The sequence below is a fragment of the Calliphora vicina genome, chromosome 4, assembly GCF_958450345.1.
Source record: "Calliphora vicina chromosome 4, idCalVici1.1, whole genome shotgun sequence".
In the NCBI taxonomy this organism is placed as follows: Eukaryota; Metazoa; Arthropoda; class Insecta; order Diptera; family Calliphoridae; genus Calliphora; species Calliphora vicina.
This window is the reverse complement of record NC_088783.1, coordinates 68,723,612-68,747,499: the sequence shown is the minus strand read 5'-3', so window position 1 is coordinate 68,747,499 and position 23,888 is coordinate 68,723,612. Positions and strand designations below refer to the sequence as shown.

At 30.8% G+C, this 23,888-nt stretch overlaps 1 protein-coding gene across 1 annotated transcript; it reads right to left on the bottom strand.

Moving 5' to 3' along the window:
• Window positions 1–14,112: 14,112 nt before the first annotated feature.
• Window positions 14,113–14,716, bottom strand: LOC135958481 (uncharacterized). Its single transcript, XM_065509389.1, has 2 exons — window positions 14,182–14,716; window positions 14,113–14,120 (listed from the first exon to the last, which is right to left on the bottom strand). The coding sequence occupies exons 1-2, from the start codon at window positions 14,714–14,716 to the stop codon at window positions 14,113–14,115; spliced, it is 543 nt and encodes a 180-aa protein (XP_065365461.1).
• Window positions 14,717–23,888: the final 9,172 nt, after the last annotated feature.

Below are 23,888 nucleotides of genomic sequence, written 5' to 3'. Positions count from 1 at the left end.
GTATTCCTTAAAGACAGTAATTGTCACAAATGTCTTAATACTTGGGTGACTCCAATTTATATATTTTGGTCATTTGACACGTATGTGCACTTTGTAGTGCAGAGAGAAGAAAATTGATTACTTTATACATCCCAAGTAATCTAGTGTGAAGACAATTGATACTTAAGTGTCTCTAAGTAATCTGGAGTGTAGTCACTTTAAATGTTTTGTGAGTAATTCGTACAAACTGGTTTTATACAAATTGTGTTGAAATAATTCTCATACGGTTTATTTTTATTTTTGCTTAAGTATACTGATATCCCATGTAACATAGCATGAAGTCAATAGTTACTTTAGTGTCTCTTAGTAACCTATGGTGAAGTCACTACAAACTTTCTTTTGTACTCACTTCATTTTACCCACCAGAAGCGTTGAAAACTTTCGATCAGCTATCAGATAGTCACATTGTAATCAAAAGGGACAATTGACCCCTGCTTAGGACGTGTTAAAATAACTAGTCAAGTAGCTGATCAAGTAACCAGTTACAAAGCTAGTAAGGTAACTGAGGCTATGTAACCAGTATGTGAAGCCAATGCGTTGTCTACTTTGGACTAGCTATTAGACAGTCCCATTATAATCAAAAAGAGACAATAGGACATGCCCGTGTTAAAATGACTAGTCACGTGGCTATTGAAGTAACTAGCTCCCACCCTAAATGATGGGTAAAATCACTAGTTCGGTACTGTGTCCTAGAACTGCTGGGTACTGAATAGAATGTATCCGCTCTAAACGAAAGTGTGCGGAACTGCACATTGGTGCAAAACCAAATTTTTTTGAAAATAATTTATGCATTTCAAAAGGGCTAGTCCTACATGTCAAAGTAGGTTACCTTCGACATGTAATGTTTTTAACCATGTGCGATTTTTTGTTTTCCATCCGATTTCAAAGATTTTTAAATTTTTGGAAAGAGCTTCCCTAGGGTCTTGGGTTTGCTATTTATCTCTTATAATTTCATTTGTAAATTAAAATTAAAAATTTTGCCATACCTTGGTCCGCTTTTTTTAAAATATAGGGCGTAGTGTTTGACCAAATGGACTCGATTTTTTTGTTAGTTAGACAACTAGATTGCCAATAATATACAAAAGATTTCAGAACAATATCAATGATGGATGGATATTTTTTTCAATTTAAAAATTCTAAAAATAGTAGAGTTTTGCTATTTTTTGGGTGAAAAGGTGACTTAACTTTTTTTATAAAAGAAACAACTTTCTTTTAAAACATATAATAATTTTATGTTTCTCTGTAAGGTATGTTTACGGGAAATATTTTGATATAAAATACATGTACAATTTTTAGAATTTGACCTATTCTTTTATAAAAATTTCAACTTTGAACCACATGTTCTAAAACCCCAAAGATGAGATCAGAAGACGGAAAGCAGCCTTGGAAATCGTAATGTGTTTCCTATTTATCCCCAAAGCATTTTCCCAGTCCCAAAGGAAATGTGGAACTTATCGGAAAATTGTAAAAATAACTTTTTTGGGATTTTTGCACCGATTTTTAGGAATTGAAGGATTCCCTTTGACCTCTTGACAAGTTTTTTTACACATCATTATTAAGAATGACAAATTCAAAAACGTTGAAAATTTCATTGAGTTTTGTTAAGAAATAAAGATTTTATTACATATTACATATTTATTCAGTTTCTTAAACCAAAATTGTTATCAACATTTCAATAGGATTGCAAATATTAGGAACAATTTGATCCACATTTGTTCCAATTAATTTTTGATCTTACAAAAAAAAATTTCAAGTCAATACCTCAATTAGATTAAAAAATATGCCACTTTAAATCTCCAGCCATCAAACCTTTTTAAGATAACAAAGGTTCATAACGGTATCGTGAAATAGCTCCCAAATGAAATAACTTCCAATGAAATAACTCCCATCAAAAATGAAATAATTCCCAAACCTAAAAATTAAATAACTACCAAAGGGTAAAATGAAATTATAATAATCGGCGGTTGCATAATTTTAAAAATATTAGTCCCAAAAAGCGAAATAACTCCCAATGAAATAAATCCCAATAGAAATGAAATAATTCCCAATCCGAAGCAATTTATTTATGTATGTAATCTAACACCCAATGAAATAAAGAACTACAAAAGTGAAATTATTCTTCGCTTACCAAAGATTTTTAGATTACAGGCCTATGGCGTATCGCAGAGTTTTCCTCCTCTGGGGTGTATCAAAAACTGGCTTCGCTCAGAAAATTACTCTTGCATTGCCGGCCTATGGCCGAGCGCTAAGGTTTTCAGGTCGCTAATCATTGCGACCTGACAAAGGCCAACAATGTAAAAATAATCTTTTCTGAGCGAAGCCGGTTTTTGATACACCCCAGAGGAGAAAACCTTTGCGCCCGGCCAAAGGCCGGCAATGCAAAAAACTTTTCTAAGCGAAGCCAGTTTTTGATACACCCCAGAGGAGAAAACCTTAATGCAAAACTAATTTTGTGAGCGAAGCCAGTTTTTGATATTTATGGGTTATGCTTTTGCAAAGTAGAACTTAATAAAAATGAAATGACTCCCAATACATTGAAATAACTCCTAATTCCCAAAATGAAATAAAATAAAACCCAACAAAAATTTGATTGGGAGTTGTTTCATTGGGAGTTACTGCATTATGAAATAACTCCCTATGCGTTAGGAGTTGTTTCATAATGAAATAAGTCCCAAGTTGTATGAAAAATTTGTTGGGTGTTATTTAATTTTTTCGTGGGGAGTTATTTCACGGTACCGCTCATAACAAATACATCGCTTTCGCATTATTGAGAGGATAAGATCTGAAGATAACAGCAATCTATTAAAAATATACAAGTTTTGAGATTGCCTGGAGAATTTTCGGGAGCTGAATAGTTTAACATGCTTAAAAGCACGATTACTTGCTTTTCGTGCTTCTTCTGTTAATTCTCCAAGTGGAAGAATATTTGATTTGACCATGACTGTTGGTATTATTTCTCTCTATGCATAGAGGGATATAAGTAATTTGGAAATTTCAGTCGCATATTCCCCAAAAAGATTTGAATTAATGTTATGCCATTAGTCTTTACTCTTCGAAGCAACTCCTTGTCGATACCAGTTATTTTTGAAGTAATTTCAAATTTCTCGCTGTATTTAAATTTAAATTTTCAAATTCCTATAACTCGGAAATTATATGAGATAAATTGCACACATTTTTCAAAAAGCTATGAAATCGGATGGGAAACCAAAAAATGCAAGTGTTTAAAAATGTTACATCTCGAAGGTACCCTACTTTGAGCACCAGTAGCGCCGCACCTGGAGCATTTGTAGTGCCCCACTGAGAACTGCTGCATATGCTTTCGCCGATTGGGCTCTAGAACATTTGGAAACTGACCTGATGTTTTATAGCAAAATTGTATTCAGCGATGATGCTCATTTTTGGCTTAACGGGTTTGTTAATAAAGAAAATTGCAGCATATGGAGTAAGACCAGTTTATACGCTGGTGCCATCGTTACCTTATTGTTTCAAAAATGAAGCCGGATCTCGCACTACGGTCAATGGAGGTCGTTAGCGGACCATGATTAATGATTTTTTATTTGAAACTACAAATGACATTGATCCGGGAGAGATGTGGTTTTAACAGGATGGCGTTACGTGCCATTGAAATCAAAATTTGGTGATATCTTGAAATTGGTATCATTCCAAATGATCATTTAACAATTATTTTAGCGAAACTTACAAAATATAAATTTTTCTCAATAAAATGTAGGTTGAAAATGTACTAACTTTAGCGACCTCTAAAAAATCTTTGTTACACAAATATTTTATATTTTTCTATCAAATAAAGTACTGTATAACGAACTCGAAGGGTTAATTTTAGCACACTATAAGAACATCGTTATAAAAATGGTAAAAATTTAGAAATTCAATTTGGTTCGAATTTTAATTTGAATGTTTCATTTATTCAAATTTGTTATCAATTTTATAGAATGCAAGAATCTTTGGTAGCCTTTAAGTTCAAATATTCTAAACTTTTCTTAAATTTAATCACTTTTCAAGTAACCTACATACACAAAACTAATCAAATAACAAACACAAGTCAAAACAATTATTCCAAAAATAGTAAGATCTCAAATCAGATTTCGATTTATAGCTGATTCTTTAAAATGGCTAAACTAATCTATTGTCAATTATAAAAATTCCCCAATAATTAAAAAACATATTCACGAATACTCATGAATTAGGGTGGGCCAATTTTTGTGACAAAAAGTAAAGAATAATACTAAGCAACTTTACCCTAGAAACCATATGAATAAAATAGGTTCTGACCTTGCGGAAATTAAAAAAAATTATTGTATAAAGTGCTAGTGTTGAAGCAGCAAATGCTAAAATTAAAAAAATAAAAAAAATTTTCTCTCCAGTGTTAATACAGTTAATTATGTTTGGAGCATACTTTGGCTACATTAGATGGTTCGCAATACTTATATCACTAATTACAATATATTATTTCCGCGAGATCAAAATCCATTTCTATTGTAAAATTGCTTAGAATGCTTCGTAGAATTATTTTTACTTTTTTGCATCCATATAAATCGAATCACCTTAATATCGATATTTTACATGTGTGAAAAGAAATGATTTAATGATCTTGTATGCAAAAAAAAACTATTAATAAACGACTTAATTTTGAAAAATAATAAAAACAACCCAAAGAAATGGTAGAAATAAAATTAAAGCTGGAATTTTGCTTATTTTCACCTCTTACCAGTTTGTAGTAATTATTTATTGTTTAAATTTTCATAAAAATATACTATGTGTGTAGATATTTGAATTCTTTATTTATTTGTTGTATTGTTTGTTGAAATTCATAAATGTGAATTAATTGTTAACAAATGTCAACGTACAAGTACAAAAGACAGGGTCAAAACAAATCGAATCGTAACGAACTGAAACGCACAAACAAACGCGTTTTAAAATTTTAATTTTAGTTTTAATCTATTGATTTGTTAGTTGTTGCTGTTGTTGGCATTAACTTATTTATTTATTTTAGTCAATAGCATTGTTTTAGTTAAACAAAACAAACGAACGATCGATCTAGCTATCGATCGCTCTAACAAATAAACTATGAAAATGATACACAATAAAGTTTACGGTACTTTTTCAGATTTTCAAAAACTAAAATAAATAAATAAAAAATAACGAAAGAAAAAACAACACCTATTGTGTTCTATCAATAATGATGTTAGTGACGCTGATGACATTTGAACAGGCTAACTTTTCGTTTTATTTTGACTTTAACAAGTGTGTTTCTATTAAGATAAAAACGTCTGTTGTGTGTTGGCCAGGCTAAAGAACGTGTCAATTGGTGTTAAGATAAGAACAAACAAATACTTATAAACATTTGAATATAAATTTTATAAAGTGTGCCCATAATTTAAGATTATTATTATCATATTTATTGAATTAGTTTTTGTCACAAGGCTTTTCATGCTGTAACAAACAAATCTGTGTAAAGGAATTTGTTTGAGTTAAAAACAATACATACGAACATTAATAATGTTCTTTAGTACTACTTAATTTTAGTATTGTTACTATAAGTTTTAAAAAAAACTTTATTCGTTTAAGATATCGCTAAAAAATAATGACATGTTTGAGATCCCAGAAAATATAACATTTCCAGAATGTATCGTTTTTACATCGGTATTGGAATTTTCTAGAGTGATTGATTTAATAAAATCTCGCGTACTGTAGCGGCAATTTTCCATAAATATTGCTACATTTCGATGATGAAGCATTGAGTTTCCTTCTACAATTTGTCTTCAAATAACCACATAAAAATAAATCCAATGGTGTCATATCATATGATCTAGGGGGACAATTTTAATCAGCGAAACCAACAGTGGCAAAATCTGGAAATTTGTCATGTAGGAATTGCAATGTTTCACGGACTGCAGGCAAACCACGTATCGCCCACATCCATAGAATACCATTTAAACAGAAATAACTCTGTTTTCATGTCGCAATATTGAACTGCAGTTCAATATTGTCACTGCTTGACCAGCCTCATATTCGAACATGTAAGGTCCAATGAAGACTTTTGCATTTGTTTTCCGACAATCACATATCGATTCTCTACACACCAATTGGAAAATTTGAATCCTATTGGTTTTTTGCAATAAGTGCATTCTTACTTTTGCATTACTCTTTTCTTTTTAATATGGCGAAATTAAAAGACATCAAAAATAAAAGGAACAACAATACGACATGAATAAACATGTTTATAACTGAGTGTATAGGAATATCGTTTTACATAAAATACGGAAAACAGCTTGAAAGTATCAAATGAGATGCGAGAGTAAAACGGAACTTTTAAATATGAAGTAGATTCGTGTCAAATTTTCCATCCCTGAGATGCCAGTTTGTTGTTTAAGTCTTTCGTTTTCATATAAAATCAATATGGCGTTAAGTTTGTTGTTCAACTCTTTTGTATTTTTTTTTGAATATTTAATTAAATTTAAGTATTTTTGGAAAAATTTTGAAGTGTTTAACAATTTCTAAAGGATTTTTCCATTAAACTAACAAAAATAACCACGTCTAAATCTTGGGGGAAAAAAACAAAAAAAAAATAAAATGATAAATTTTTCCCGTGCAGAAATACAGACACAAAAGAAATTAAATGAAAAAGGAAAAACGACTTGTTGATTTATATTAACCTAATAATCGAACTCTTTCGCTCTGCATGGTCTTTAGGATTCGGTTCCTGTATCAATTGAACTTTGTAAACATGGAGACTCTGCACTTTAGTTAAGGTATATGATGTAGAGAGCTCTTGAAATTTACAAATTCTTGTCTACTAAGCCGAGTGTAGATTTTGTGAAAATGAGCGAATTCACTTAATTGTGAATAAATTTGAAAAGAATCAATCGATGTTTATGATCGATATCTCGTTTTGTTCCCATTACTTGTGGCTTTGCGATAAAGCAAGATATCTGAACAATTTCTGCCGTTTTAAATTTGTCACGTAAAAAATATATTTATACTCTTCACCATGAGTGTCAAGGGTATATATCGCTGGCTTAACATGCAAAGGCTCTAAGTCCATATTTTAAAATTGTACAGGAGAGACAAAAATCATTCAAACTTTTTTTGCGTAAATATTTTTGAATTCTGTAAACGCAATTTTTCTTTGTTTTCGATGTGCGTAAAAGGAAAATGATAACATAAGTATTTGTCGATATAAAAGGTTTTTTGTACTTAGAGCTTTTTCTATTGCTTAGTTTGTATTTTTTCTATGGACTTATTAGGTCTTTTTCTTAGAACTTGTCTTTCATTTCTTATTTACTAGTTTTTATATCTGGATTACTAAGTCATTAATATAGACAATATGGGTATCTAATGATAGAAATTTCAAAGTCCATTGCAACGATTTATATAAGGCTATACTAAGTTGGACCTACAATGGGTCAAAATCAGGAAAAATATATTTTAACCCGAATTTTTTTTTCATTAAACTAATTTTTTTGCCACAATTTTTTTTTTTTAATTTATAAAAATTTAAAAAAAATTTTAAAAATTTTCACTAAAAAAAATTTGGAAAAAACTTTTTTAAGAAGGATATATGTATCGTTCTCCTACTTGTTTTTCATTAATAATTTTAAAAAAATTTAATAAACTTGAAAAAAAAAACCATTTAGAAAAATAAAATTTGGTTAAAATTTTTTTTTTAAATTTTAAAAAACAATTTTTAAATTTTGTATACCTAAAATATTTAAAATTTGTATTTTAAAGTACAATTTGGTGAAGTATATATAAGATTCGGCACAGCCGAATATACATAGCTATAACACGTTTGTGTAGATGTTTGTAACGCCCAAAAGTATTAGTCTAACACCCTCAGAATCACTTTATGAGTCGATTAATTTTGAAGACATTTCGATAAAATGTGATATATACACTTTTTAGGCCCAAGGACGAAGCCTATTGAAACTAGCTGAAATCGGTCCATTATTTTCCCTAGCTCCCATACAAATGTCCTCCCATATAGGACCCGCTTCCAAAAATCACTTTAACGAGCATAAATCTCTTAAAAGTGTTGGTATACACATAAAATTCAACGCAAATAACTTTGATGGCGATCGGTCTATAATTAGTCATAGCTCCCAAATAAGACCCTCTTCCGAAAAAAATTGGGAAAAATATTTTTTAACCCGAATTTTTTTCATCAAAAATTTTTTTTGTCATAAATTATTTTTCCAATAAATAAAATTTTATTTTTAAAAATTAAAAAAAAAATTCTTTAAAAAAATTTCAAAAAACAAAAATTAAATTTTGTTTACCTAAAAAAATTTAAAAAAATTTATTTTAAAAATTGAATTCAAAAGTAATATATATGAGTAAATTTGTACATAGCATGGGGAAAATGTTTTCAAAATTCAATCAATCGAAAGAAGAACAATAACTACTCAATTTTATGTATATAAAACATAAAACTAAAATTTTGTAAAAATGAGCGAATTCACTTAATTGTGAATAAATTCTAAAAGAATTAAACGATATTGAAGATCGATAGCTCATTTTTATTCTATTACTTGTGGCTTTGCGATAAACTAATAATTCTGAAATTTTTCATGAATTTTTGAAAACAACTAACTAGAATTGTCTTCAGATAACGCTTCCACTAATGCTACGACTATTATTAAAAGATTAATATGGAAAAAAACATTGCTCAGAGAACATACCCCTGAGAGCAACAGAAAATATCAATATTTCTCTTATCAATTTCTGAAAAAAAAGAGACTCACACTGGCTGCTTGAAATTCTAAAAATACTAAAATATTGCATAAAAAGACTTGCATTTGAAATATTGGATATTTGAATCATTCAATGAAAATTTAGACCCAAGTCCTAGATCGAGCCACAAAAAGTGTTTGAATAACTTTCATATACTAGTATCAAGTGGACGTGTACCCCATTTTAGAGCAGCTGTACCAAATATGTAGTGAGATTCGAGAGATTGAAGGTTATATTGCACTGCTCTCTATATCCAAGTTTCTTAAGCATTTGTAATGATGTGGGCGACATGTGGTTTCACATAAAATAACTAAATTACTGCATTCAACATTGTATATTCTCTCGTTTTGGTGATCAGAAGTGATCCCTTAGATCGTGTTACTTAACACCATTGGATTTATTTTTCTGGACTTGTTTAAAGTCAAAGGATTATTTCAATAAACCGACAACCATATAATTCAGCCAAATGCAACATTGTCATGGAAAATTTTGATAAAGGATTGAAAATCTACCTGTAAATATTTAAAAGCAATTTTCCTAATGTGCTGTTTCATACGTAACCCTATACTGTGTACTTTCCCTGTAGGAAATTTCAACTGTATTGATTTACTATTTACACATTCACCAGTACTAGTGACAGAAAAATATCATTGTAAATCAACTACTGAGATTAGTATTATTGACTAGGTACTTCTTTTGGGACCTAATGTAGACAATGGAACAAGAGGCTAGTCTACATTTTGGTACTATTCTGAAGTAGTAGATGTTGATAATGAAATTGCATCTTTTCATAACATTTGACATTTTATTACAACAAATACAACACAAAAAGGTATGAATTGTTGTTTACAAAATGTATTTTCTCATACACAGAAAAAATTATATTTCAATTCAAACATTTATCCTATATTGAACTGGTTTCAATTATTTCATAATTAAATCAAGTATTTATTTGCTCAAAAACAAAATTTCTTGATATTTTCTATTGAATTTTGAGTTTTGAATTTGATTATTTTTACAATTGAATATACAATTTTCGTTATTGGTTGAATTTCAAATACAAAAATTATTGAATAGATAATTTTTGTAATTGAAAAAACAAAAAATAACAAAAATGTGTTTTCAATTACGAAAATTATCTATTCAATAATTTTTGTATTTGAAATTCATCCAATAACGAAAATTGTATATTCAATTGTCAAAATAATCAAATTCAAAACTCAAAATTCAATAGAAAATATCAAGAAATTTTGTTTTTGAGCAAATGAATACTTGATTTAATTATGAAATAATTGAAACCAGTTCAATATGTGACAAAAATTTGAATTGAAACGGTTTAAGAAACAGTTTTTTCTGTGTATATGGCAAATATAAAAATGTAGATGGTTTGTTGAGAATCTCGCCGAAAAGTCACCATAATAGCCGATAAAACTGGTGGCTTGGTGACAATCAAAAACTAAACACAAATGAAATTGTGTTTTATAAAACAATTAATTCAAATCTTACCACTTATACTATAAGGGCGATCAAAAGTTTGAATATAACGTTATTATTCGCAATTTGGTAATACTGTTCGGCTGTACATAAATAATTTTTCCTTCTGAGTAGTTAGTAATTTAGTCCGTGCCACTCTGTACCATTTTTAGATCAAACACATGATTTAAGCCATGTTTGAAAATGTTTGAATAACATTCAAACAAGCACAATTTTACCATCAAAGAAAAGTAGATCGATCCATTACATTATTAACACTCTATTGCAATAATAATGTTTCATTTTTTATTGCTTGTAATAACTATTACACCAGTTAACAATGTCCCAAATTCTTCAATATGTATTAGCTATTTAGCTTTTCAACAAACATTTTGATTTTATTTTTGGACATCAAAAATATATAACTCCTCATCAAATATAAAATTTTAGTCTCAATTCCAATTAAATTTCTCATCTACAATCTAATAAATTTGTGTCAATATTGTCAAAATTATTTCAATGCTTTCAAACTTGTAGCCCAAGTGTCTGGCATTAAATGAAATCAACATAATTCACTGATTAGGGTGCGGTGAAGATAAGCAGCTCAAAATTGTTTCAAACTATTTTTTTCTCCAAAAAAAAAAAAATAATTTAAACTAAAAAAAATATTTATGCACACATACATTAAGATGAGTAGCTATAAATTGAAATGCAGACAATTCAAAAAAAAGTAGGTAAAAAAACCAAATGTTTTTGTATGTTTGTATATAAAATAAATTTGCGCAATCCTTAAAACAAAAACACGAAATGGAGTGAAAAAAACTGAATACAATTTATGATCACACATCTGAAATAAATGCATTCGACGGCCTAACAGTGAATGAATGAGTTTGAACGAATGAGCAAAGAAAAAATATAAATAAATAAGAGAGCATAAAAAATGCAAGATCTCCTCTACTAGTAAATTGTTGGTAACTACAGTTGGGGAAATTTGTTTGGGGGAAGCTGGTCTCATAAATTATTTTTAAGTAAAGATTTATTGTTTAGACTATAGACCCGTCTATAGATTAGACTATAGACCCGTCTATAGATTAGACTATAGACCCGTCTATAGTTCAGACTATAGACCCGTCTATAGTTCAGACTATAGACCCATCTATAGTTCAGACTATAGACCCATCTATAGTTCAGACTATAGACCCGTCTATAGTTCAGACTATAGACCCGTCTATAGTTCAGACTATAGACCCGTCTATAGTTCAGACTATAGACCCGTCTATAGTTCAGACTATAGACCCGTCTATAGTTCAGACTATAGACCCGTCTATAGTTCAGACTATAGACCCGTCTATAGTTCAGACTATAGACCCGTCTATAGTTCAGACCAGGGCACACTTAGAAAGGTGACTGCATCACTACAACAATACAAAAACAACAGGTACTTTGTTTTTGTTAAAAAGTAGGTGAACTGTCAAAGTTGCCTGTTGTTGTTTTTGCTTTTGGGCTTGTTGTATTTTTCGCCACAACAACCACAAGTGAATTGACAATTCAAACTTAATAAAAAAAATAATCAGCTGTTTCATCGCAGTCACCTTTCTAAGTGTGCCCTGGTTCAGACTATAGACCCGTCTATAGTTCAGACTATAGACCCGTCTATAGTTCAGACTATAGACCCGTCTATAGTTCAGACTATAGACCCGTCTATAGTTCAGACTATAGACCCGTCTATAGTTCAGACTATAGACCCGTCTATAGTTCAGACTATAGACCCGTCTATAGTTCAGACTATAGACCCGTCTATAGTTCAGACTATAGACCCGTCTATAGTTCAGACTATAGACCCGTCTATAGTTCAGACTATAGACCCGTCTATAGTTCAGACTATAGACCCGTCTATAGTTCAGACTATAGACCCGTCTATAGTTCAGACTATAGACCCGTCTATAGTTCAGACTATAGACCCGTCTATAGTTCAGACTATAGACCCGTCTATAGTTCAGACTATAGACCCGTCTATAGTTCAGACTATAGACCCGTCTATAGTTCAGACTATAGACCCGTCTATAGTTCAGACTATAGACCCGTCTATAGTTCAGACTATAGACCCGTCTATAGTTCAGACTATAGACCCGTCTATAGTTCAGACTATAGACCCGTCTATAGTTCAGACTATAGACCCGTCTATAGTTCAGACTATAGACCCGTCTATAGTTCAGACTATAGACCCGTCTATAGTTCAGACTATAGACCCGTCTATAGTTCAGACTATAGACCCGTCTATAGTTCAGACTATAGACCCGTCTATAGTTCAGACTATAGACCCGTCTATAGTTCAGACTATGGACCCGTCTATAGTTCAGACTATGGACCCGTCTATAGTTCAGACTATAGACCCGTCTATAGTTCAGACTATAGACCCGTCTATAGTTCAGACTATAGACCCGTCTATAGTTCAGACTATAGACCCGTCTATAGTTCAGACTATAGACCCGTCTATAGTTCAGACTATAGACCCGTCTATAGTTCAGACTATAGACCCGTCTATAGTTCAGACTATAGACCCGTCTATAGTTCAGACTATAGACCCGTCTATAGTTCAGACTATAGACCCGTCTATAGTTCAGACTATAGACCCGTCTATAGTTCAGACTATAGACCCGTCTATAGTTCAGACTATAGACCCGTCTATAGTTCAGACTATAGACCCGTCTATAGTTCAGACTATAGACCCGTCTATAGTTCAGACTATAGACCCGTCTATAGTTCAGACTATAGACCCGTCTATAGTTCAGACTATAGACCCGTCTATAGTTCAGACTATAGACCCGTCTATAGTTCAGACTATAGACCCGTCTATAGTTCAGACTATAGACCCGTCTATAGTTCAGACTATGGACCCGTCTATAGTTCAGACTATGGACCCGTCTATAGTTCAGACTATGGACCCGTCTATAGTTCAGACTATAGACCCGTCTATAGTTCAGACTATAGACCCGTCTATAGTTCAGACTATAGACCCGTCTATAGTTCAGACTATAGACCCGTCTATAGTTCAGACTATAGACCCGTCTATAGTTCAGACTATAGACCCGTCTATAGTTCAGACTATAGACCCGTCTATAGTTCAGACTATAGACCCGTCTATAGTTCAGACTATAGACCCGTCTATAGTTCAGACTATAGACCCGTCTATAGTTCAGACTATAGACCCGTCTATAGTTCAGACTATAGACCCGTCTATAGTTCAGACTATAGACCCGTCTATAGTTCAGACTATAGACCCGTCTATAGTTCAGACTATAGACCCGTCTATAGTTCAGACTATAGACCCGTCTATAGTTCAGACTATAGACCCGTCTATAGTTCAGACTATAGACCCGTCTATAGTTCAGACTATAGACCCGTCTATAGTTCAGACTATAGACCCGTCTATAGTTCAGACTATAGACCCGTCTATAGTTCACTACTAGTTCCAACTAGGACGGAACTAGTAGTGAAGACTATAATTGAGGCCACAACTTCTTTCCCTCTCTGCCTTTAATAACAAAACGATAACTGTACCCTACCCAAGGATTGACTGAACGACTGACTGGTCATTTAAACATTTTAAACTTCACCTTAATACAAAAATTCATGAAATTTATAGCAAATGTAATAATTTCAATTAACAACAATTTATGGCACGAAAGAAATTAGTTTATTTTTCGTCTATTTTCACCGAATTAAACTAAGTAAAACTTCAAAGTGCGCACACAGCTCGTTCTACAACAAAGTGTAGTTAACGAAAGAAATTAGAACAAAATTTTTTCGTTACATTTCACTAGTTCTAAATGTACAAAATAAACTTATTCATATCGCTACAAAGAAATGCAATTAAGCATTTAAGGCTTATATGATATATTGACAATATCCAATTACCCACATTAATTGCCACACCGACTGCTGCGTCACTAGTCAGGCCAGACTCCATCGTATAGTGCAAAACGGTTTTCGATGATTTTCTTAACTTTTCATTGCGTTTATTTTGATGCAAACAAATGCGTAGCAAATCATCCATGACATACAAATTCATGGGGAAACAGGCGCCTATTGCTTTTTGCAAAGATAATGGAATTAGCTTGTTGTCCTGCTGTTGCTGTTGTTGCTTTTGGTGTGGATCACAAGTAAAATTTATGGCCGACATAACTTCGATAATTTTGCATTCATGTAATGGCGAGTGTTTGAAAGAGACCACATATTCCGTTGGGGTTTTGTGCGATCGATATATGATAAACGGTTCGCCGACCTTTATCCAGTCATCGTGATATTTTATGGCAACTTCTTGGGGATAAACACCGCGGCAGTACTGTTGAAATTGATTGTCCTTTATGAAAAGGCAACGTTCGGTATATTGTGTTTGCAGGAGGTTAACATTTAATAAAAGAAGTAGCAGTAATTTAAATAATTTATACATTTTATTGTTTTATGGCAAATTTTGTAAATTGTAAATAGAAATTTAACAGAAATGTCATAATACGAGGGTTAGTCAAGAAATCAAAAATCTGAAAATTGAATTGTAGGAATCGTCGCTGAAATGGAATTAAACAAACTGGTGTGAGGAATACGAAATTATTTTACTATTTGAAAGTCTGGATATTGATGAATTTGATGTCATCGGTGACAGTATAAAGGTAGTTTTTTTAAGCCCGATAGAACTTACAAATTATAAAAGAACAACACATAAAATTGTTCTTATTAGAAAGATATTGATCTTATTTAGGTTATGGACGTCCAATTTTGGCACGAGTGGCACGGGTATCTACATATAAGTTCGTCAATCCATTTGTAGTATCTACATTTTTCATTTGCGACCCCACAAAGTATATATATTCTGGATCGTTCGAAGATCGTGCGAAGTCCATAAAGTAATGTCCGTCTGTCCGTCTCACAGAGGCATTTTGGTGTCAAAAGGTAAATTTTTCAAACACTCAATTTCAAAACTCAAATGATGCAGTTATGTACAGATATGTTTAAAGATGAAATATACACGTATAGTTTTAAGAAAAATTTTATATTATTTTTAAAAAATTGAAGTAAAGTCCATGCAAGAGTGTTAGCTAAAATTTACTTATATTTTCACGCAATTCAGTGGTTTATATATGTACTAGCTGACCCGGTGCGCTTCGCCACCCCAATTAGAAGAAAGAAATAGTACTATCAAGTCTCACTTTGTGAATCTAATTGTAAATGTCTAATTTCATATTTCTGGGTCCATTATTATAGAAAATGCAAAATGTGTTCCTAATTTTAAATTTTTATGTTTATTATTACAAAATATTCAAAAAGTACCATTGCAATAAGGAAATAGTACCATTGATTATCACTTTTAAATTCGCATTCACTAAACCATAACCCGTCAAGCTTGAATTTTAGATTTGTATATCATTTCCTATATTATCAACTAATTTTGTTTCTATAATACTTAAGATTTAATAAATTATCACAAAACCGAAACCGATCGGTTTTTAATTTTTTAAAACCGAAACCGCGGTTTTGAAATTCTTCGATTTTTTGGAAAGTCTAGGTCCATTATTATAGGAAATTCAATAAAAGTACCATTAGAATATATAAAAAGTACCAAAAATCCCCCACTTGTGGTTTCCCACTCACTCGGGTCCATATAAGCTTAATTTCATGGCTTTAGGTTCATTGGTGTAGAAATTACAAAAAGTACCATTCGAATAAAGAAAAAGTACCAAAAAGTCTCCCCTAGAATTCTAACTCACTTAGGACCATGTATGCTTAATTTCATGTTTTTAAATCCATTGCTATGGAAAATTAAAAAAAAGTACCATTAGAATAAACAAAAGGTACCATGAGGTATCCGCTTGAATTTTCAATCACTTAGGACCATATACGCTTAGTTTCATATTTAGGTCCATTATATTATAGAAAATTCAAAAACTACCATTAGAATATAGAAAAAGTACCAAAAAGCACCCACTTGTAGTTTCCCACTCACTCGGTTCCATATAAGCTTTATTTCATGTTTCTAGGTTCATTGGTGAAGAAATTACAAAAAGTACCAATCGAATAAAGAAAAAGTACCACAAAGTCTCCCCATAGAATTCTCACTTACTTAGGACCATATATGCTTAATTTCATGTTTCTAAGTTCATTGTTATAGAAAATTCAAAAAAGTACTATTAGAATAAACAAAAAGTACCAAAAAGTCTCCCCCTAGAATTCTCACTCACTTAGGACCATATATGCTTAACTTCATATTTCTATGTCCATTATTACAGAAAATTCAAAAAGTACCATTCGAATATAGAAAAAGTACCAAAAAGCAGTCACTTGTAGATTCCCACTCACTCCGGTCTTAATTTCATGTTTTTAGGTTCATTGGTGAAGAAATTACAAAAAGTACCATTCGAATAAAGAAAAAGTACCAAAAAGTCTCCCCCTAGAATTCTCTCTCACTTAGGACCATATATGCTTAATTTCATGTCTCTAAGTCCATTGTTATAGAAAATTCAAAAAAGTACCATTAGAATATAGAAAAAGCAACAAAAAGCCCACACTTGTGGTTTCCCACTCACTCGGTTCCATATAAGCTTTATTTAATGTTTATAGGTTCATTGGTGAAGAAATTACAAAAAGTACCAATCGAATAAAGAAAAAGTACCAAAAAGTCTCCCCCTAGAATTATCACTTACTTAGGACCATATATGCTTAATTTCATGTTTCTAAGTCCATAGTTATAGAAAATTCAAAAAGTACCATTAGAATAAAGAAAAAGTACCAAAAAGTCTCCCCCTAGAATTCTCACTCACTTATGACCATATATGCTTAATTTCATGTTTCTAAGTCCATAGTTATAGAAAATTCAAAAAAGTACCATTAGAATATAGAAAAAGTACCAAAAAACCCACACTTGTGGTTTTCCACTCACTCGGTTTATATATAAGCTTTATTTCATGTTTCTAGGTTCATTGGTGAAGAAATTACAAAAAGTACCATTCCAATAAAGAAAAAGTACCAAAAAGTCCCCCGCTAGAATTCTCACTCACTTAGGACCATATATGTTTAATTTCATGTTTCTAAGTCCATTATTATAGAAATTTCAAAAAAGTACCATTAGATGAACAAAAAAGTACCTATAGTTCAGTTCACACATTTTGGTACCTAAATATTATCCCCTATTCCTAACACTAACTTCACTCAAATAAATATCAGCTAACTTTAATGTCGATAACTGAAATAATTTAAAATTTTAAAAAAGTACCATTAGGAGAAAAGTACCAATTTCCCTTTTCTTACTTGAGCACCCCTCAAGTTTGAAATTTAAAAATATTCCATTTTGCCAAAATTGTTTATGCTATAGGCATGTATCAAAATATTAAAATCTGTGTTAATGTGCCCAAGAATAAATATGTTTTAAAAAAAGTACCAAACTGTTTACCCGGATTTGGCCCAATATACACCTTGGTACTCGAGTTGCAAATAACACGCTGTTAGTTAATTTTTGTATGAATCCAGGAACCAACGTTAAAAAAAATTATCAAAATTGGCTTAATAATTTCAAATATAATGTATTTTCCCGATTTTATCCCCTTTTTGGTACCTTTTTTATCCCCACAATTTCATTCAAATAAATTTCTGTAACGTGGTGGGAGCTCATAATAAAATATTCGTATGTCTATGTCAAATTATAGAAAAACATATTTTATGAAAAAGTACCAAAAATTAACACATTTTTTATCCCTTAAAGGTTCGAATTTCCAAAAAGTACTAAACTTATATTTTTTATTTTTTGTTAATTAAAGAATACGATTTAAAATTTGTTTCTATGTTTATTGGTTTAAAAGATACATAGGGTGCAAAAAAAGTACCAAAATACAGTTTTTACCCGTTTTCTCCCCTAAAAGTTTCGAATTTCCAAAAAGTACGAAACACCTGTCAGCTTATTTTTTAAATGGAGTAACATGCTATTTTAAGTTTTTTTGTATCTTTATTAGTTTTGAAGATATAAGGTTACCGAATTTACCCGTTTTTACCCTTTTTTACCCCCTAAACGTTCGAATTTCCAAAAGTCCCTTCTTATCGGATCGTTTTGGGGAGGGAGGAACCCACAGTTAAAATTTCGTGATTCTAGCTTCAGCCGTTTGGGCTGTGCGATGATGAATCAGTCAGTCAGTCAGTCAGTCAGTCAGTCAGTAACGTTACTCTTTTATATATATAGATAATTTTCCTAATAATACCATTTACCTTCAACATATTTGAAAAAAATAACATTTCTCCATAAATTAAAAAAATAATTATGGGGATATCATAAACAGTTAAGAAGATATGACTAAATCTATAAGTCTCTAAAAATTATTTTATTTTTGATTTCCCATGGAAAAAAAATGTAGACCCATTTTCCCCCAAGCTGTTTTTTTAATAAAATGAAAGTTGGGAATGTCTTGTTTCAATTAAAAACAAAAATAAAATCAGGATAAAAACTTAAAACTTAAAACTAAAAATAGTCTTATCTATGTATGGATTTCGTAGGCGGTGGGCGTGGCCGATTTTATTAAAACTCGGCATGCGATCTTCTTTTATTTCAAAAAATATATGTACCAAATTTCTAGACTTTTACTTGGATAGGAACAATTTTATGCGAAAAAATCTATATGGATTGTATGGGCAGTGGGCGTTGGGCGTGATCGATTTTGATAAAATTTTATTTTTTTCTTAGTTTGGTCCATATAATTCTCGGTGCCAAATTTCAGCACTCTACGGCCACTCCTTATAATTTTTGCCAAAAAATTTATGAAGTCATCCCTCTGTGCGTCGCACGGTGGCTCATATCTCAATTTCATCGGCCAAAAGTCCAACTTTTTGTTAACTCAAAAATTGTAATGCCATTCAATAGTAAACACATTGAAACTAAGGTAGCCAACAAATTAGATAAAAATATTGTCAATTGTGTGCGTGGCATGCTGTTAAAGTCAAATATTTTATGTCATTTTATAAAAATGTGATTTTTGTAAATTTGATCAGAAGTAAATTATCATTACTCGCAAACTATTATAGATAATTGGATGATTTTTCTTTTGTTATGTTGGTAGGATAATAGTCTTTAAGAACTGATATGATTTGTCATTGTGCTTAGGGTCAAAAGGGGTTAAACAAATTTTACAACCAGGAGAAAGTCCAAAGTGTCCTCATTAAGCCTATATATACTTGTTGACTTGTTTTGACCTGTTTGTTGAACACTTTTTTCATTTGAATGAAATTACTCCCAAATTTTTGTTCTATTTTTATTTTATTTGTTCATATGACTGGCGCAAAGTACAAGTCGCAATTTTGAAGATATTGCGATAAAATTTGGTACATAAAGTTTTTTCGGTCCGAGGACGAAGTCTGTTGAAAATTACTGAAATCGGTCCACTATTTCACCTAGCACCCATACAAATGTTCTCCCGAAGTTATACTTTATCGGTCGTAAATGGTTAATTTATATATGGGGCATTTCATGTCAAGTGAACCAACTTTTGAAATCGATGTCTTCCGATCGGGATGAAATTTGCACCAAGGTTAGCTCTATTGGATAGTAACTCAGACACAATTTTTCAACAACATCGGTCGAGAACTCTCTGAGTTATAGGGGGTAAAATTTTGACAATTTGGTCAAACAGGGGTTTTTTCTTATCCATGTAACTTATTACCTATTGTTCTTAGCAAAATGTGTCCCAAATAGTATAGATAGCTATTTCTTCGATCTTTCGAAAAAAAATATTTAAAAAAAAAATAAAAAATTTTTAATATTTTTTTTACGAAATCAAAAACTTTTTTGACTTTTTTTTTAAATGGGTCCTTTTTTTTTTTTTTTTTTTTTTTTTCTTAAAATAAAGTTTAGATATTTTCCTTGAACACCTACTTGGTCGCTTAGTGGGATGCGAGTGGGATATCTATCAAAATAAATATTTTGTAACTCAAAACATAAAATTTTTGACTTTTTTTGCAAAATCAAAAACTTTGTTGACTTTTTTTTTCAAAATGGACCCTTTTTTAATCTTTTTTTTTAGGTCAAACAAAAGCTTAGATATTATCCTTGAAGACCCTTTTTGTCGCTTAGTGGGATGCGAGTGGGATATCTATCAAAATAAATATTTTTTAACACAAGACTTACAATTTTTGACTTTTTTTTTTGCAAATACGATTTTTTTTTCCAAATGGGCCCTTTTTTTAAAATTTTTTTTGTAGTCAAAAGAAAGCTTAGGTCCATTCCTTTAAGATATTTTTAGTCCCTTAGTGGGATGCGAGTGGGATATCTATCAAAATAAATATTTTGTAACGCAAGACATACAATTTTTTAATTTTTTTTTGCAAAATCAAAATTTTTTTCCAATATGGGCCCTTTTTTAATTTTTTTTTTTGCTCAAAAGAAAGCCTAGGTCCATTCCTTTAAGATATTTTTAGTCCCTTAGTGGGATGCGAGTGGGATATCTATCAAAATAAATATTTTGTAACAATTTTTTAATTTTTTTTTGCAAAATCGAAATTTTTTTCCAATATGGGACTTTTTTTTAAAATTTTTTTTTTGCTCAAAAGAAAGCTTAGGTCTTTTCCTTTAAGACCTATTTTGTCACTTAGGAAGATGTGAGTAGGATATCTATTAAAATAAAAATGTTGTAACTCAAGACATTCAATTATTGATTTTTTTTTGCAAATTCGAATTTTTTTTCAAAATGGGCCCTTTTTTAAAAATTTTTTTTTAGTCAAAAGAAAGCTTAGGTCCATTCCTTTAAGATATTTTAGGTCCCTTAGTGGGATACGAGTGGGATATCTATCAAAATAAATATTTTGTAACTCAAGATATACAATTTTTGATTTTTTGGCAAAATCAAAAACTTTTTTGACTTTTTTTTAAAATGGGCCCTTTTTGTAATTTTTTTTTTGCTATAAAGAAAGCTTAGGCCTATTCCTTTAAGATGGTTTTGATCGCTTAGTGGGATGCGAGTGGGATATATATCAAAATAAATGTTTTGTAACTCAAGACATACAATTTTTGTGTTAAAACATTTATTTTGATAGATATCCCACTCGCATCCCACTAAGGGACTAAAAATATCTTAAAGGAATGGACCTAGGCTTTCTTTTGAGCAAAAAAAAAAATTAAAAAAGGGCCCATATTGGAAAAAAATTTTGATTTTGCAAAAAAAAATTAAAAAATTGTATGTCTTGCGTTACAAAATATTTATTTTGATAGATATCCCACTCGCATCCCACTAAGGGACTAAAAATATCTTAAAGGAATGGACCTAAGCTTTCTTTTGACTACAAAAAAAATTTTAAAAAAAGGGCCCATTTGGAAAAAAAAATCGTATTTGCAAAAAAAAAAGTCAAAAATTGTAAGTCTTGTGTTAAAAAATATTTATTTTGATAGATATCCCACTCGCATCCCACTAAGCGACAAAAAGGGTCTTCAAGGATAATATCTAAGCTTTTGTTTGACCTAAAAAAAAAGATTAAAAAAGGGTCCATTTTGAAAAAAAAAGTCAACAAAGTTTTTGATTTTGCAAAAAAAGTCAAAAATTTTATGTTTTGAGTTACAAAATATTTATTTTGATAGATATCCCACTCGCATCCCACTAAGCGACCAAGTAGGTGTTCAAGGAAAATATCTAAACTTTATTTTAAGAAAAAAAAAAAAAAAAAAAAAAAAAGGACCCATTTAAAAAAAAAGTCAAAAAAGTTTTTGATTTCGGAAAAAAAATATTAAAAATTTTTTATTTTTTTTTTTAAATATTTTTTTTTCGAAAGATCGAAGACATAGCTATCTATACTATTTGGGACACATTTTGCTAAGAACAATAGGTAATAAGTTACATGGATAAGAAAAAACCCCTGTTTGACCAAATTGTCAAAATTTTACCCCCTATAACTCAGAGAGTTCTCGACCGCTGTTGTTGAAAAATTGTGTCTGAGTTACTATCCAATAGAGCTAACCTTGGTGCAAATTTCATCCCGATCGGAAGACATCGATTTCAAAAGTTGGTTCACTTGACATGAAATGCCCCATATGTATCTACACAAATTTTGCCCCAAATAAGTTTTATATAAATTGAATTAATGTCACCTAATTTTATGATGATCGGTCCATTATTAGTCATAGCTCCCATATAAGACCCGCTTCCGAAAATCACTTTAACGAGCATAAATCTCTTAAAAATGTTGCTATAAACATAAAATTCAATAGAAATAACATTTATATAGACGTAAATCACACGACCTAATTTCATGGCGATCGGTCCATTATTAATTATAGCTCCCATATAAGACCCGCTTCCGAAAATCACTTTAACGAGCATAAATCTCTTAAAAATGTTGGTATAAACACAAAATTCAATAGAAATAACTTCCATATAGACATAAATCGCACGACCTAATTTCATGGCGATCGGTTCATTATTAGTCATAGCTCCCATATAAGACCCGCTTCCGAAAATCATTCACGAAAATAAATTATAGTGTATTATATAGTGGAGCTTGGCCGAACATACTTCCTTACTTGTTTTTATCTGCTGATAACTTTTTTAATAAGTATAGCTGATTCAAAAAACAAAAAATTTGCATTTTCATACTAAATGCTATAAAAAAATTAAAAGTTCAAGTTTAACCTTAAATTGCGCAACAACTGCTGAACCGATTTTAATGAAATTAAAACTGGAGAAAAATCAAGAAGTTATATGCCCACCAAAAAAAAATTCTAAAATATCTCTATCGATTCAAAAGTTACAGAGTTTTGGCCGATGAAAAACGAAAATGAGCCACTGTGCGTCGTCCGTCTGTATATTGAAATCATTTTTCCGTTGCTATTTAAAATCGACAAAATCGGTCCACAAAAGGGTGAGATATAAGGAAAACACCGGAATAACTTCGATTTTTGGGCTATTTGTTTGATCTATATCTGGATTCTTAAGTCATTAATATAGACAATATGGATATCTAATGATATATATTTCAAAGTCCATTGCAACGATGTATATAAGGCTATATATAGTAAGTTGGACATAAAATGGGTCGAAATAGGGAAAAATATTTTTTAAACCAATTTTTTTTCTTTAAAAATTTTTTTAAAAAAAGTCGAAAAAAAATTTAAAAAAAATTTAAATTTTGTTTACCTAAAAATATTTAAAAAAAAATTATTTTAAAGTATAATTTGGAGCAGGGTATATAAGATTCGGCACAGCCGAATATAGCTTTCTTACTTTTTTTTTCGTAAGTTCTATTGGGCTTAAAAAACACACTTTACTAAATTTTCCACAAATACTTTCAGTAAATGACTTGCCATCCTCAGTAAATGACTTGCACATTCATAATAGTCTTATAATAAGTAATTAATATCGAGATGAAATTGGACGTAAAAAAACCTAAATGAACCTTTTGTGAGGATCGATCCATAAAAATATTTTATTGTCACATATTGATGGTGGCTATACAAGTTTAACTTGTTAATTATTTATTTTATCCTGTAAAAGTATCCCAACTAAATAAATAATAAGATAAAGAACAATTACATTCCATTAAAGCTCTTAAACAATTTATTACAATCTGATTAGAACAATATTTATCCCTAGCACTTATATTAAAAT

Bases quoted from the DNA above. Each gene is read 5' to 3' on its own strand.
- LOC135958481 (XM_065509389.1), bottom strand. From the start codon at position 14,716: ATGTATAAATTATTTAAATTACTGCTACTTCTTTTATTAAATGTTAAC.